The 17,115-nt window shown below is 42.9% G+C and overlaps 1 protein-coding gene across 2 annotated transcripts in view; it reads left to right on the top strand.

Moving 5' to 3' along the window:
• The window catches only part of PKD2 (polycystin 2, transient receptor potential cation channel), a 57,851-nt gene extending 45,356 nt beyond the window's left edge, over nt 1–12,495 (top strand). For both annotated transcript variants that reach the window (XM_019526472.1, XM_019526471.1), the window contains 6 exons: nt 3,795–3,893; nt 4,867–4,988; nt 6,466–6,583; nt 6,810–6,973; nt 9,860–10,007; nt 12,131–12,495. In XM_019526472.1, coding sequence (XP_019382017.1) covers nt 3,795–3,893; nt 4,867–4,988; nt 6,466–6,583; nt 6,810–6,973; nt 9,860–10,007; nt 12,131–12,370 — 891 coding nt within the window. In that variant the 3' untranslated portion in view covers nt 12,371–12,495. The remainder of the gene's footprint in view (nt 1–3,794; nt 3,894–4,866; nt 4,989–6,465; nt 6,584–6,809; nt 6,974–9,859; nt 10,008–12,130) is intronic.
• Nucleotides 12,496–17,115: the final 4,620 nt, after the last annotated feature.

The following is a 17,115-nucleotide window of genomic DNA, read 5'->3' as shown; positions in this document are numbered from 1 at the left end:
AAAGAGGTGATCCTCCCCCTCTACGCGGCACTGGTCAGGCCGCAGTTGGAGTACTGCGTCCAGTTCTGGGCGCCGCACTTTAAGAGGGATGTGGACAGCATGGAGAGGGTCCAGAGGAGGGCCACTCGCATGATCAGGGGGCAGCAGGGCAGGCCTTATGAGGAGAGGCTACGGGACCTGAACCTGTTCAGCCTCCACAAGAGAAGGCTGAGGGGGGATCTAGTGGCCTGTTATAAACTAGTCAGGGGGGATCAGCAGGCACTGGGGGAGTCCCTGTTCCCCCGAGCACTGCCAGGAGTGACCAGGAATAACGGTCACAAGCTGGCAGAGGGTAGGTTTAAGCTACATATCAGGAGGCGCTACTTCACGGTCAGGGCAGCTAGGATCTGGAACCAACTTCCAAGAGAAGTGGTGCAGGCTCCTACCCTGGGATTTTTTAAGAGGAGGTTAGACGAACACCTTACTGGGGTGGTTTGACCCCAGTACTCTTTCCTGCCATGGCAGGGGGTCGGACTAGATGATCTACTCAGGTCCCTTCCGACCCTAGAAACTATGAAACTATGAATCAAGTAAAAATAGGGCTGGAAGGGACATTAGCCAGTCTGTGTCCCTCTTCCAAAGAAGGATCAACTATACTTAAACATTTAGTAACAGAGATTTTGTCTAACCCAAGGGGGTCAAACTCATCTGATGCTTCAAGCCAGATCCAAACTGTGGGGCTCATCATGGGCCAGCTCTGGATTGCAGGGAAGGGGGTGGCCACTATGGCCACAGGAGCTCAGGGTCTGGTGGCAGTGGGTCCGGAGGCTGCAAGGAGTCCATGCTGGAGGTTTGGGGGAGGGGTCCAGGGATGGTGGTAGCAGTGAGCCCCATGTCCAGCAGGGCTAAGTCAAGTCAGTGTTGAGGGCTCTGTGACTGTTAGGGCACCTTAGATGCTGTAAAAGCCCTCTTAAGTTAGTTGAGTTGCTTTGCATCGTTGGTGATTCTTTGGGTAGTGCCCATCTCCTCTCTTGGCAGGTTAGATAAATTGGTTTTACATGCCAGATCCAGGCTTCAGGCTGCATGTTTGACACCCCTAGTCTAACCTATTGTCAGATGTGTAATTGGATACATGTACACCTTCTGGAATGGCTGTTTCTCAGTAGTTAGTGCATGTCTGGGAAATTAAGTATTTGGCACATACAGCAGTAGTCTATTTCCTGGTATCATTTCAGCAGTTGGGCTCTTGTTAAACTTCACATTCAGGTGGAACATTGTTACTTGCTAAAACTTTGTGTAGACATGACAACCTGTAATCATAGAATAGTAGGGTTGAAGTGGACCTCAGGAGGTCATCTCATCCCATCTCCTGCTCAGGCCAGGATCATCCTTGACTAAAGCATTCCAGCTAAGTGTCTGTCAAACCTGGTGTCAAAAACATCCAAGGCTGAAGATTCCACATCTTCTCTTGGTAGACTGTCCCAGTGCTTAATCTGCCTCAGAGTAAGAAAGTTGTCCCTAAATTCAGCTTAATAAACTTTGCTGCAATTTAAGACCATTGTTCCTTCTATTCCTTGCAGCCACAGAGAACAGTCCAGTACTTCACAACCTTTTCAGGGGCCATGGCACACTCCACCGCCACTCTTTTGAATCATAGAAGTAGGGTCGGAAGGGACCTTGTAGATCTTCAAGTCTGACCCCATATTTTGAATATGGCAGTGTGCCCACCCAGCTGAGAACCACTGCTGGTGCTGCTTAGTTTACCTCAGTGCTTCTCAGCTAGGTGTTGCTGCCTCCAAATGAAACTTCCCTGTGCCTGCTGCACAGTCAGCCCAGGAAGAGCTGTGCCATATGCATGTCCTTCCGCGCCATTGGGGCTTGCTGTTCAACCTAAAGCAGGCAGGAACTGCCTCGTGCTATGTAACCCAACCTGGTCTGGCATCCCCTACACTCCCCCTGGAAACAGAAGCAGACAGATAGTTTCACTTGTGCCTGTTTACTGGAGGAGCATAGGGATGGTCAGATCAAAAAGCTCTGCACAGCACGAGGCACCATTGCCACCTGCTTTAGGTTGATTAGAGAGCCCTAAGGCAGGGGGAGCACATGGGCCAGATTTAGCTGGCTGCTGCTGCAAGAGCACCCCTGAGAGGGCCTTTTGACATCCCATGGTGCCATGGCATCCCAGTTTAGAACCATCAGAATAGCCTGTCTCCATCTTCTTTATAACCATCCTTCACATATTTGAAGGCCATTATCAAAGACTATCCCTTAGTCTTCTGTTCTCCAAAATAAATCATCCTAGTCCTTAAAACCTTCCCCCATAAATCATATTTCCTAGACTAGACCTCTTTTTTTTGTTGTTGTTGCTTTCCACTGGACTCTTGCCATCTTACCCACATCCTTCTTGAAGTACAGTACCCAGAAATGGATGCATGACTGCAGCTGAGACCTTGCTAGTGTTGAACAGAGTAGGAAAATCACTTGATTTGCAAGTTATGCTCCTGTGAATACAGCCCAGCATGCTATTGGACTATTTTGCATACTACTAGCTCATTATACCCTTAAGTCCTTTACTGCAGTACTCCCGCCTGGCCAGTTCTTCCCCAGTCTGTATTTGTGCATGTGATTGTTCCATCCCAGGTGCAGAACTTCACACTTGTCTGTACTGAATGTTATCCAGTTGATTTTTTGGACCATTTCTCCAGTTTATTAAGGGCACTATGAATCCTAGCTGTACCCTCCAGTATGTCTGCAGTTTCACCCAATTTGGTATTGTTTGCTAAGTTTACACTCCTCCAGATTGGGTGTTGAACTCATCTGGCTCTGCAGGTCAAATGAATGGTGCAAGATCAGCCCCATCCCCCCTCTCCCAACAGTGCTGGATCTAGCACAGGCAGTGCCTGCCCAGCCAGTCTGGTACCCAGCAGGAAGAGGCCCAGCACCCTGCTGGATGCTGCTGCTGCAGGAACAGTCCCTGGTACTGGGCTTCTTTCCACAGTGATGTTAGGGCTCCAGTGCTGCGTCTCTTGCTCAGGTGCTTGGCAGCCAAGCTGGTGAGAGCTGTAATGCTGGAGAACCTGCAGTACTGCCAAAGCAGCCTGGCTCCATGGCTTGTTTCTGCAGCAGGAACCAAGCCCCTGGGTGACAGCTATAGTGCTAGAGCCCGAGCAGCACCATGGGGAAAAAGCCTGGTGCTACACAGTGCTTGGCTGTTGCCATGGGAACAAGCCACAATGCGTGGCTTCTTCCATCAGGGCTGCCGGGGCTCCAGTGCTGTAGGTCTCACCAAGGTGCTTGCCTGCAGCCATGGAAAGCTTCCCCCTCCCTTGCATCAAGGCTGCAGGGCAGATCTTTGACATCCCTTCTCCAAGTCATTAGTGAAGATATTAAACAATCCTGTACCCAGACGTACCCCTGGGGCACCTCACTTGAAACTTCGTCCAACTAGACGCAGCCATTGTTGACTACTTGTTGAGTACTGTGGTTCAACCAGTCCACCTTGTAGTAGTTTCATTTAATCTTTTTCCTTAGCTACTAAGCTAAGGAGAAATGTCATGGGAGATGGTGTCAAAAGCCTTGCTAGAGATGAGGTATAATCTACCAACCTGTTATTTATGGTCTTATTTAAAAGCTGTGATGGATGTAGGACCTTGCCCATCCAGTATTGCCATCCTTGGCCATTTTCATGCTCCTGTGACCTGAGAAGTTTTCACTTCCTATGAGAATGCAACAGTCATAGAAGTGATGCTTAAGTACACTAGTGAAGATCTCTTGAGAGTTTTTTAACCTCCCATTTCTATCTTTATTTTAAACAGAACATGTTTTTGGCCATTATCAATGATACATACTCAGAGGTCAAATCAGATATGGCGCAGCAGAAGTCTGAAATGGAACTGTCTGATCTTATCAAAAGGGTAAAAAGTGTTTTGTCATAAATGCTGGCTTTTTTGGCCAAATTCCAGGATCAGTAATGCTTTGTTTCTCACATCTGGTTTACAAAACTGTTACTACATGCAACACTAAGGTACAATGAGCCAATACCCAAATAAAGCAAATATTCATTTGGAGACAAACCAGTCACAGCCAAGTAGAAATCAATAAGGAGATAGAATATCTGAATCTGCATTGATAAAAATATGGAATTGATTAGGCAAAATATTGAAATGTGCCAAGCCTTTTAGTTTGGTTACTTCATTTTGAGGTTGTTTGAGTTGTTCTTGTACTTCCTAGTGTTTAGTCACACATGCAGCGACTCAAGTATTAACATGTACATTGGAACCTGCACAGTGCAGACACTATTTAAACAGTTTTACATAAAGGGTGGGAGCTTAACTGTAGGCCTACTTAAAAAAAACAACAACAAAATAAACCTTGGCCAGTATGTATTACTGTGCAGCATGTAAGTAATAGTTAAGTATTTGAGCAGCAGACTACAGTTTGGTTGTATGGCTTTGATTAAAGTTTTTTAAATAGAGAAGGAGAACAGTGTATGGATGTTCAGTTGCAAAGAAACTCAAATCCCAGCAGCTTAAAAATCAGATAAGCCACAGAGTGGCTAAAATAGTCTGTCACTTGTCTTGCACCAAGAGTTGCAATAGTGGAACTGAATACCCAGTTTCATTGACCTTTGGTGGTAGTTGGGAGTTGACATCCTTGCAGTAAACATGGTTGCATTCCTCATAGAAATGTTAAAATAAGAAACAGATAAGACTTATTGAGGTATTTATTCACCTAGTGCTTATTTGGGATCATTAAAATTAGTCTGGTTCATTTAGAAATGCTGGAATTCTGTGCATGAAACAAATATCAAACAAACTTAAGTATGCTATTAGAAACAAAGCTTAAGCATTCTTGGAGAGAGAACTAGTGTTTTATTTGCTCTTTTAGGGATACAATAGAGCTATGATCAGGCTTAAATTGAAAAAAACAACTGTTGATGACATTTCAGAGAGCCTGCGACAAGGTGGGGGCAAGTTAAACTTTGATGAACTACGTCAGGATCTGAAAGGGTAAGGAGACTCCTATTTTACAAGATAAGTCTTGGTTAAGGTTTATTAGTGCATATATAGATAATGTGTATGATTGCTTTAATGAATGATGGGCTCGTAATAAAGCAGACATTTCCCTTAAATCTAATGGATGGTTTCTGACATAAACATATAATGCGAAGTCGATGGGAATTATAAAAAACAAAACCCCAAATTAAAATGGAGACAGGATTGAGAGGATACTAGTATGGGATAGAAGGGAAGTAACAACTTTTTCTTGGCCTGTCTCATCATACTGTCTGGGAGTTGGACCCTTACATCAGGGAAGTTCTAGGACCATTAGGAGGGAGGACTGGTAACAGTGCCCATTGGGTGCAAGATGCCTTAAGTGGGATGGTGATCATAAGACTGGGAGACTTAGAATGTGGCATTTGAGCAACATGATCATGTTTTGATTCAATACTTTTATTTTTGTCTTGACCAGTAAGTTTTGGGTCAGGGGGAGGGCGCTATGAAAGGGGTTGCTCTCCATAAAGGACAGTGGTTATAGACAAACTGATTTTCTTTTTCAGCATTTCTGCAGCAGACCTTTTACTTGACTTGCAGGATTTTATGGGTGAGTGGGAGGGAAGGGGAGGCAAAAAGAGAAGGGATATTTGTCTTATAAAAGGTGTTACTTTCTAGTTGATTTAGCAGAGAGCTAAATGAATAACTTTTCTTTCCTCAAATGCCCATAGAAGTAACATTGAGGTATCACTGTAGCTCTGATGGTTCAGGAAATATGCAAGGAACAGGGTTTTTATGGTCATCTCTTGACTGGACCAGTTCTTTAGCTGGTAGAGATGTTAGATAAGTATTTGGGCACAAAGTGCCCTTCTTCAATCCTGAAGAAGCCCAGGCTTGAAGAAGGGCACTCATGCCTGTAACTTTGTCTAACATCTCTTTTCCAACTAAATAATAGGTCGTACTAAAGAGATTACCATAGAAAAGGTTTGTTCTTGAATGCAAAATCATTTACAATGTCATTCTGTTCCCAAGCCTTTGGAGCAGGAGCTAGGAAAGCTCATGGTAAATTTTGTGCTTCAGTGTTAATAGCATGTAGGTGGTCAGGCTACAACTCCAAATGGCAGATCCATTGCATTCTTTTCCCTCAGTGGCAGATACCATTGAGGATTTGGAAAGAAGAAAGCTTTCTTAAATGAAGTCCACACCAGAGAGTGTGATACCATTCGAAATCAGGAAAAACTTTGGAAGCTCTGGACTTGAGGGAAAGATTGCCATGCTATCAGTTGGTGGCCGGTAACCAATCTTTGTCATCTTGGTTTACCAGACTTCGAATCCCGAATCCCAGTGAGAGAGATTATGGGCAGCACTGGATTAACATGTCTCTGAATTCTAGAGAAAATACTTCACTTAATACTGGGTTTTCTTCAATATTTTGACCTGTTCCATATTTAAAGAAGAAATAAGCAGGGGTATGTTTATATTTTCATTTCAGGAAGGGTCATACTGATGCAGAAATTGAAGCAATATTTACTAAGTATGACCAGGATGGGGATCAGGAATTGACAGAACATGAACATCAGCAAATGAGAGATGACCTAGAGAAAGAAAGGGTAAGTCATGTTTCAGGGCAACAGTAGGAACGTAATCACCATCAGGTGGATCATTTGTGTTTTTAAGTACTAATTTTCCTTTACATTAGTTTTGCATTGCTATTGTCTAACTTTCAGTCCCAGCAAAACTGAACAGGGGTGGGTTTGTCAGTGAATGAAGTGGTCATGCAGTCTGGACTCTCACCAACATGAGGTCTTAACAATTTGTTTGTTTTTTTCCATCAAGGAGGATCTGGACCTGGACAGGAGTTCTCTTCCTCGTCCATTGAGCAGTCGCAGCTTCCCTCGCAGTCTGGATGACTCTGAAGAGGATGATGATGAGGACAGTGGACACAGTTCCAGAAGAAGGGGTAGCAGCTCGAGTGGGGTTTCATATGAAGAATTCCAAGTGTAAGTGTAATCAGTAGTATGAGGAATGTGTAAGTGCATATGCTAGTTTCAGATTGTGTTGGTCTTTTGAATAACCTTGGATGTTGATCAAATTAAATCTTTCAGAAATATTTGTAATCCCTTATGAAGGGATTATGCTAAATCTGATAATAGCTCTCACCTTGAAGTCTCCTTCTGCTTTTAAAGCTGTTTTGAAATGAAATGGCTTAGATGAAAATAAAAATATTAGTGAGTGCTTTAAGAAACAAGAGTTGGTGCAAATATGGATTTTTCCACATTTAGTCTTTAGTCAGAATAAGCCATATCAGACCTGAGTGTAAGTTAGCGCCTCCCACTCCACTGTGGAAGAACTGCATCCATTCTAATACAGTGGCTGGCAGGCTTGGGGAGGGGTAGGGTTAAATGGACCGTTTTGATGGCCAACTCACATATCTCAAAAGGGCCTTCAGCCAACAAAGACACTCCTCCACAGAGAGAGATCACAGTTTTGAAAGAGCCACCCAGATATCACATGAAGATTTGCTGCAGTACAAAAAGAAAATCCCCACAAATCGCACACCATTAGTTATGACACATCACCCTTCCCTGGAACCTTCACAGAATCTTCAAGCAGTTGCAACCCATACTAGAAGAAGAGACAATTCTTGAAGAGATCTCTCCAGAACCACCCATCCTAGCCTTCAAACAAGCATCGAACCTCATTAACATCACCAGAAGCAAACTCCCTATGACCTGAACCAGACAATGCCAGGACAAAAAATGTAAAACCTGCCAGCGCATGTCCATCACTCCCACAATAGCCACACCCCACAACAGGCCCATCACCATTCCTGGATCTTACACCTGCACCTCCAGAAATGTAGTGCATTTCATCCAATGCACCAAATGCCCTGATGGAAAATATGTAGGAGAAACCAAACAACAACTGTGCACCAGAATGAATGCACACCAAAAATCTATTAAAGACAAGAATACCCAGTTACCTGTGGGTGTACACTTCTCACAAGACAGTCACTCCCTCTCTGATCTCTCAGTTCTAATCCTCAAAGGGAACTTACAAAACACCTTTTGTAGATAAGCCTACAAACTTCACTTCATAAATCTACTGGATACAAAAAATCAGGGACTCAATATAGACATTGAATTTATGACACATTACAACCTGCCTGACTTTTGATTCACCACATACCTGCCAGACCTGACCCTGTACTCCTTTCTCTCTGCCCCCCTTTCTTCCCCTTACCTCCATTTCTGCCCATTGTCTTCCTAATTTCCAGTTATTTACTTTCGCAGTCGGCCTCTTTTCTACCTTGAATTACTACTATGGTAGAGTCTCCCTTTACTCACCTTTTTGGGGTTATTTTCCCTGCTTTCCCACCCCCCTTCCCTGTTCTACCTTTTGTTTTACTAATTTCTACCTATTTACATTCTCACTGATGTCCTGATGCACTTTAACCTTTTTTCATTCCTTGGAGTCTCAGAACAGCAGAGACTCCCTATGCCTGAAGAAGGGTGTTTGCACCCAAAATCTTGCAAAGAACTTTTTTCCAACTACTCAGTTGGTTTAATAAAAGATATCACATCTACCCAAAGAACTTTTGTCTACATGTTTCAGTTGGGAACTTTTTGTACTGCTACAGGGAGTCTTTTAGTTTCTATAGCATCCCAGAGTACTCCACTTTCCCTCCCTTCACTAAGACAAAAGGAGAGGGAGTGGCTGATTCCTTGACAAATTGTGGGGAGCAAAGCTGCAGCTGTGCTTAGTTGCTTCTTGCCAAGTTGGTGGCCAGTCTGCTGATTGACAGAATAGCTCTACAGCAGCCGCCACAGCAGTGTTGCTGCCCTGCTCTGTCTCTCTGCTGTGGGAGTCAGAAGCAAAAGAGCACCTCCTGTTGTCCCTGATTGGAGGTGACTGTCATGCTCCAGCCAGAGGGCAGTGTCCCCATGCACACATCCATAGCAATCGTTTTATTTATTTGTATAATAGAAATATGTGAGCAAGTCCAAAGACTAGTATGATTTATGATTGCATAATTGGTCTGAATACCCGGTCATTAATTAGGGCAGCTAGAACTGGTAGACTTGATCATATCCATTGTTCAGCTAGGACTGCTTGGTATCCCAGCAGTGTGCAGATTGGCATATAGAGCATGAAATGTATGTTGGCTGTATTTTCTTTGTTCCTGTGCATGATGTTGATTAGTTTTGGATAGAACTAGTGCCAGCTGAAACATTTACATCAAATTCAGTTTTAATTTCTATTTCTTGCTTCCTGTATCAGTAAGTTGCAGGAGAGGAGGAAAGTAACTTGGGGAATAATATAAACTAAGCTACTCTTTCTGTCGCTTACATGGGTTTCTGATCAAGAAGTCACAAACTAGTGTCAGATTTTTCTTGGATGAATTTTAATAAAGTTGGATATTGTGCAGCATGCAAACCTCTAACACCTAACACAATTACAGCTGGTGTTCAGATCAAAATAACATTAGCCATGGGAATGTTGACATCTCTTTCTAGTGACAGTTTGCTGACATGCAAGTTCAGGGTCCCAGGAGTACTGTGGAAGTAGCACTTAAGGGTTGTTTCACCTTCCCAGTATAATCGCATGTCACTAAAAACAAAAGTGGTAGCGAGCACTGTTTGGGTGATCCCTGTCCAGTAGTCTCTTATGGGTCCTCCAAAAAAAAAGAGAAAGGATATGGGGTTTGCTTATCACCTTCTCTTTTTTTTCTATATACCTTTTCCCTCTGGGAAAATAAAGATTATTGTAGTTATTTTAATTAAACCTATGACTAAAAACTCAGTGAAGTTTCTCTACATAAGTTAGGTAAAACCAAATTGACTTTAATATTTATGAGCTTTTAAAAAAATATTTATTGCCTTCAGGCTGGTGAGACGAGTGGATCGCATGGAGCATTCCATAGGCAGTATTGTTTCCAAGATTGATGCAGTTATTGTAAAGCTTGAAGCAATGGAGAGGTCCAAACTGAAAAGGAGAGATGTTCTGGGGAGGCTTCTGGATGGAGTTATAGAGGTGAGAAACTCTCATTCTGATCTGATTGAACACCAACCAGACAGTAGTCTGGGACAAGTTAGAAGATGAACTTTTCCCACAAGGACTTCTCTTCTCTACCACTTCTGCAGTGGGACTACAGTAAGTTGCAATAACAGAGTGGTAAACACTTGAGTGGTGCCAGGGCAGTGACTATCATGGTCTTTTTGTATTATTCAGAAGCTCTTGATCAGAGTTTGAGTGGAGACTAACATCATAATGAATCGGCATGTAGTCCATGCTGATAGCCCTGGTATGAAAACCTGAATGGAACTATGTTGCTTAGTAAGACAGTAAGTAAGATATTTAGTACTTGGGTATTTAGTAAGACAGTCCATTTACCTTTTCTTCAGATGATACAGTATTTGCTTTAATGGAGGGATGTCCAAATTTAGAGCAGCCAGGGGTTGCATGCCACAGGGGTCACGAGCCCAAGTTATGCACCGGGCAGGCTATATGCTGCAAGGGCACAGGTGGGCAGTTTTATTTGGGCTAGAGAGCTACAGGGAGTTTTGGTGAGCTGTTGCAGGCCAAGTCAGCAACCTGCCCCCCACTTCCCTCCTCCCACCTCCCCCGCCCACAACAGCTCAGAAAAACTCCCTAAGTGGTAGATTACTAGACCTGAGAGCGGATTTCGGCCTGGCCCCAGCCCTGCACCATCAACACCCAGGAGCCCCAACCCCAGGGTCTCTATGGAGACTGGCCTGGGACCCCCGTGGGCAGGGCATGTTCAGGTATGCGGGTGGGATGGGGCTGCAGGCAAGTGGGAAACAGCATCTGGGAGCAGGATGGGTGGGCAGGGCTGGAATCACAGGGCAGTGCTGCAGGGCTGGGCCCCACCAAGGCAGAGCTGCAGTGTGATCCCCACACCCCTGCCTGCAGAACCAGGGCCTGTTTCAGGGGCATGTGGCCAGCAGATCATGCCCTGCCCCCACCCACCTGTCCCATTCCCGAATGCCACTCCTTGCCTGCCCATGGCCCCATCCCCTCTGCCTGGCCAAGCATACCCTGCCCGTGCAGGTCTCAACCAGTCTCCATGGAGACCCCACCTGCCTACTGTCTGGCACTCCTGGTGGTGGATGGGCTGGGGAGCCTGGGCAGCAGTTTGGCATCAGTGGCATTACTAGTGGCAGCAGCTGGAAGGAGCTGCCACTGCACCACCCCAGCCCTGCTGCACACCCAGGGGTGGTGAGAGCAGCCACATGCACCACAGCCCAGGCTGCCTCCCATGCCTGGGCCAGGTGGGCCCAAGGGACCCGGTGGGCTGTATTTGGTGTGGGCCAGATAAAATCGCTTGGTGGGCTGGATCTGTCCCACGGGCTGTATTTTGTCCATCCCTGTGCTGGGGTCACTGACTCCTCCAGACCCTCACTGCATGCAACTGTCCTGAGGCATGATTCTGTTCCCACCACTGTCACCACCATGTCAGTAGCACTCCCTCTGCCCCATTCCCCTGGTAGGCAGCAAGATCATTAGGCCTCCCACCATGCTGCCTGCTCCAGACATCCCAGCCGCTGCAGTAGCCAGAGCAATGAAAGGGAAGTGGTGACTGGGTATGAGCCCATGGGCCACACATTAACTCGTCTTGATCCCAATGTGGCCTGTGGGCCACTGGTTGGACAGGTCTACTTTAGTACAAAGCCGCCTCAGAGACCATGACCATTAATTCATCATGGAAGATGTGCACCTCTCCTTCCCACATAGTCATGGGATTTTTGCAACTAAGATCTCTCCTTTTTCTTATGGGTTGCATGGTAACTTCATCCATCTATTTTTTACTTTTTTTCTTGGTGAATGATGATACGGTTGTAAGTTATAACAGTACAATATTTTTTCACAAATCAAGGCAGTAAAAGCATTAGAGACATGCTCTTAGGGAGAAAAATCATTTACTGGAATAATTGTATTTCTTTCTTGGACTGTTCATAAGTTTGTTTTTTTTATTATTATTTATTTATTAATTTATTGAACACTTATCAAGCTACTTGGATGTATTTGGTAGCTGTGTTGGTCTGAGACAAAGCTACTTCACACCTTCTATCTAATTTTGCTCACAATGGGGCTCTGAAGATTCCCTCCTGAGTTTGTATCTTCTACATGTTTAGGATGAAAGATTAGGACGCGACAATGAAATCCACAGGGAACAGATGGAGCGGCTAGTGCGAGAGGAACTGGAGCGTTGGGAGTCAGATGACACAGCATCCCAGATGAGCCACCATTTGGGAACACCACTTGGACTGACCAGCCAGCCTCGCTCAAGGAATTCCCGTCCATCTTCCTCACAGTCAGATGGTGTTGATGGGGGAGGGGGAGGAGGAAATGGTGGAGGTAACATCCATGTGTAGTATTTCTTGTCTGTAGATTCTTAACATTTCAGTCTGGTATTACAACAGCAAATATGCTGTTGGCATGTGTTTCTCCAAAACAGTGATAATCACCGTGAACAAACATTAAAGGAAAGCTCCAGTGATTTGGTGCGGGCGTGCGTGCGTGTGTGTGTGTAATATATAAAGCACAAGGTCACCTTTGCCCAGTCTCCTAAAATCATACTGCGCAGTCCAAGGATCTTAGGCCATACAATAGAAATAACCTAACATTATATAATCTCTCTCTCCTTGCCATTGTACAATTCTTTCGTTCGTGTGTGTGTGTGTGTGTGTATTGTATCCTTGCAGATCCTTGGACTGCGCGGTATGATTTTAGGAGACTGGGCAAAGGTGACCTTGTGCTTCCCTGACTCTAAATCTATTCTGTTTCCAGATGGTCTCTGTGCTTAATTCAGAGGAGTCTATTATAGGCTCTAAATTTACACTAGGTACCAGTGGTTTCAAGGTAATGGTGCATCAGCTGGAGGTTAGAAAGTCGTAAGGATCTCTCTAACAATCACTGAGTCAGCAGCAACAAGAAAAGCGTGGGGAGCTGGAACCATACCATCAGTGCTACAAAGATAACTAAGCCTATGGCCAGCTATGTTAGCTTTAAGGCCACCAGCAGTTTCAAGCAGAAGTGGCTGTGCTCTAGGGCTTGTGCCATATGATTCTTGAAATTAGCTACTGGTGTTTTCCTATCTTCATTTAATTTATTGAGGTAATGTCTCTAATGACTGCTATCTTAAGGCTGTGGGTTAGCAGGGGCTAACTTTGCATATGTAAAGTAGAACCAAAAACATCTTTTTCCCATCAGGTAATATTGGAAACTAAGGAGTTGCTGTGCCATGAGTCTTTTTTCAAAGTTTGATTTTTTTTTTTTTTTTTAAATATATCTGACACAATAATTATGAAGTATAGAAGACCAGCCAATTGTAGTTAGACAGATTGCATATTTTCCCCACATTCTGAAGTTTTCCTCTGTTCTAGTATTTAAATTTATTTTAAATGAAAGTTTCCCATTTTTTATATATATGACAGGAGGAGGCATATTCAGTTCATAAATGGACTCTTTTATGAAGCAGAGGGTTATGCAGTTGACCTTCCTGTAGTATTTTAAAAGGTGGCTGTCTGTGGGAATGGCCTTTTTACCCAGCTGATTTGCTGATTATTTTCTTTGTGTCTTCATACTTGGCTTTTTATGGCCAAATTTTCTAATGTAGACCTGAACTCCCCTTCTACAACTGAGCCTGCAATTGTCCATGTACTTTCTACAATTAATTGTATGCAGGCACTAGGTAAACATACAGCAAGTTGAAAAACAAAGAGTTTTCACAACAGAGTTGTTTCAAACAATTTCAGCCGTTCTATGGACTACATGGAAAATAACAAGTTTTTAAGAAGGAAAATGTTGACGTCTTGAAAGTTTTAGCAAGTTTAGTAAGTATTTGTGCCAGTTGTTGTTCAAGTGCACGTTTAGCTACTTCATTTTACATTTACCAAACTTGCATGTTCTGCCATTGGGCATTTCTTCAGAAATATTTTTTCCATGATGAGTTTCATTGCTTCTCTATATATCTGAAGACTTTTGTATAACCAGCACTTGCTAGTACACAACATGCTGGGCTTACTGAGACTGCAGTAGGCTTCTAAAGCAGTAACAGTACTGAAAAAAAAGATTTTGGTTCCCTATTAAAAAAAAAAAAAAAAAAAATTGAGGCAAAATACACAGAACTTTAAATAGTAATCCTGGATACACTGGAGCATGGAGTCTTACTGCAGGTCCCTGTTGCCTTCTACCTAGAGACTCAATTAGGTTTAAGGGAAGATAGAAAGCTACATATTTAAATGAAGAATGTTTCCAAGTTTAGTGATTTGTAATGAATATGATGAAAGATGTCTATTTATCAGAAGATAAATAGCACTTATTTATGCTAGTGATTTTCATATTGCTTAATACAGCGCTTCTTGTAATTAAGTATCTTTAATTTTTATGGGGATATTGTTTTGACATAGGAGTAAATGTAGATATGCATACTACATAGATTCCTAAATCTAAGAATGCCTGCACTTGCATTGTTCTTAAGATAGCACCTAAAACACATTCCCTGTGATCAAAGGACCTGACAAAGTACAATTAATTCCAGAGTTGTCTTTTTTTATACATTAAAGTTCACTGGACATTGAATGTACCAAAATGTACTCAAATGAAGTGGGGAGCAGAAGGAGCCATTTTAATCCTGGGACTTGGAATTTCCCAAAACTATGAGTTAAGACAAGAACTAGTAGAAAAGTTTCACGTCCCATGTAACTCTCTGTAAGACTTCATAAAAACTTTCCCATTCAACATGGAAACAAAATCAAGACCTTTGAAAAAGAGAGTTTTCTTGCACTTTAGAGTGGCCAGCATCCCAGTGGGTAGGATCCTCGGCTGAAATGTCAAAGACTTGAACCTGGATTTCCCTCATCTTGACAAGAAATATCTGACTCTTAAGAGAAGCCTTTGCTGACAAAAGCTTCATTGAAACAGATACTCTCATGAAAAAGTTTGTTTGGATAAATTAGTATTTTTCTGCAAAAGCTAAAAATTTTTGCTGAATTGCTCTAGTCAAGACCAGCCAGTGCCAAATGAACAAGAAATCAGTACATATGAGTGTCTGGTGTACTAGTACACAAAGCCTTTTTCCTGTATTAGAAGTTAGGTTATGTCACGGATGTAATTCATGGTTCAATTGGCTTATTTGAAGTTTAATGTAGTGATATTTTTTTATAAGTTGTATTAAAATGAGAGTTGGTTTATTGTCCAGTATTCCAGAAATGCTAGGTCCAGTATTATACATAGCATGTATTTAATGCTCAAAATCAGTCATCTAGCAACATGATCTACATTCACAGGAAAGAGGTATCTTGTGTTCAGTTTAAATTTCTTCTGCCCATTAGTCTAATACAAAGGTAAGAGAGAATCATGGTACTATATTGCAGAAGAGGAAACTGCATTATGGGTATTTGTATTTGTTACTGAGGTCTTTTAAAAAAAAATCACTAACTATCAGTATGGCTTTAAATAAATGTATATCAAACTTATACCTTTTAAAACTGTAATATCAATTGCAAAACTTTTCTTGTTTTGTAGTATATGTTAATTATGAAAATCAAAATGTTTGCATTCATAGCTATACTTGTTCATATATACCTGTGTAACGTGTCGTTACTTTAATAACAAACTTCATTTTGAAGTGCAGTAAGTTTTCATGGGGTACCCGTGTACGTTGACAATGTACCATAGTAACTTGACAAATGTTTTATACATGTTTATGATGATCTTTTTTTTCTTTTCATTTTAATTTTAGATTCTTGTGTATCTCTCTTTCCTCCTAGAGGAAAGGTTTTTATCTATAGTAAAGAATGTAAAGTCTTTGTTTTTATATTTGATCTTTTTAGGAAGCTGTTAATTATGCAAGTCTTCCCCAGAGATCAAAGATTTATTGGTCTGTAATACTGAGCACTTTACTTCCTAATAAAGATTTTATAGGATGTAAAACTAATAATGTATATCAACTTGTGTTATGGATCAAAAAAGGGCTGCAGTTTCAATTGGTCATGGCATTGTGCACATCCAGTTGCTTCCCCCTTTCTACCTCCTTCCATCCATCCATTTTAGTTTAAATTTGAAAAAGAGACAGAGGCATGGAAGAATCATGGTAAGCACGTAAAGGGTCAGGTTAGTTTCACTCAGTGGTATGCAGGATCAGCATCTGTACTGAGACAGCAGAACTAAATTCTCAATTACTTTACCTTAAGCAGCACAATAGAGACATGGCCAGGTGCCTGGGGAGCAAGGGCAGCAGCAACTTCCAGTTGCCACTTGCTGGCAGCTGCGCCATCGCTATGCATCTGCAAAGCTGTTTTTTCATCTTCCAAGTCAGCCGTCAGGATGGTTGCCCCATTTGCACCATCCTAGTTAGTTAAAGGTATAGTCAGTAGCCTATATACTTCATATTTGTTTCTGTATATATACATGTGTAGGTCTGTTTTCAGATTGCTGTTACTGCAGGTAATGTAGAGTAGGTCTTTATCTAGTCATCTTAATACCTCAGAATTGCTTCTTGGTTTACACTTTTCCTCTACTCTGCTTTGCCATTGTAATGGTTTGGGTTGTGGGCAGTGTAGCCTACTGGTTAGGCCACCAGAGGCCAGAGACAAATATACCATCTGAAACAGTCCTAATCCTGGGTCATGAAAGAGATACCAAATGACTAGATTCAGGGGAAATCCAGGAGCAAGGTGTGAATCACAAGCTCTGTAAATTCAGGACTCGGAGGCTGAACCCCCACATAAAAGGAAAATCCAGAGTCCAGGAACAGAGTGAGTAGGGTCAGGAAACCAGGACTACTAGATGTCACAGGCTTGCCAGGATAGACCATCAGCAGGAACCGTTGACTGGCCTGGAGTCTGTTGCCACAGCTGGCACTAAATGGGGAAGCTGCTCACCCAGCAGCCAATCAGGAGGCCAAAATAGGAGCCAGCTGGAGTCATTAGGTGTTAGGGTGGCCAATTAAAACCTCAGGCAGATATGGCCCACTAGGCAATTAGCCCAGGCTGGGCTGTTTGTTAGGCCCCTTGATAGCCACTGTTTCGCGTACCACAGATATATGCCTTTCATAGCAAGATTTAGAGCATTAGGAAACTCTAGGCCTAAAGTGCAAGCTCTCTGCTATCTCTAT

Source organism: Gavialis gangeticus, unplaced genomic scaffold, assembly GCF_001723915.1.
Source record: "Gavialis gangeticus isolate Ggan-Ray unplaced genomic scaffold, GavGan_comp1, whole genome shotgun sequence".
In the NCBI taxonomy this organism is placed as follows: domain Eukaryota; kingdom Metazoa; phylum Chordata; order Crocodylia; family Gavialidae; genus Gavialis; species Gavialis gangeticus.
Note: the sequence above shows the minus strand (reverse complement) of the source record. Positions and strands in the feature narration are given on the sequence as shown.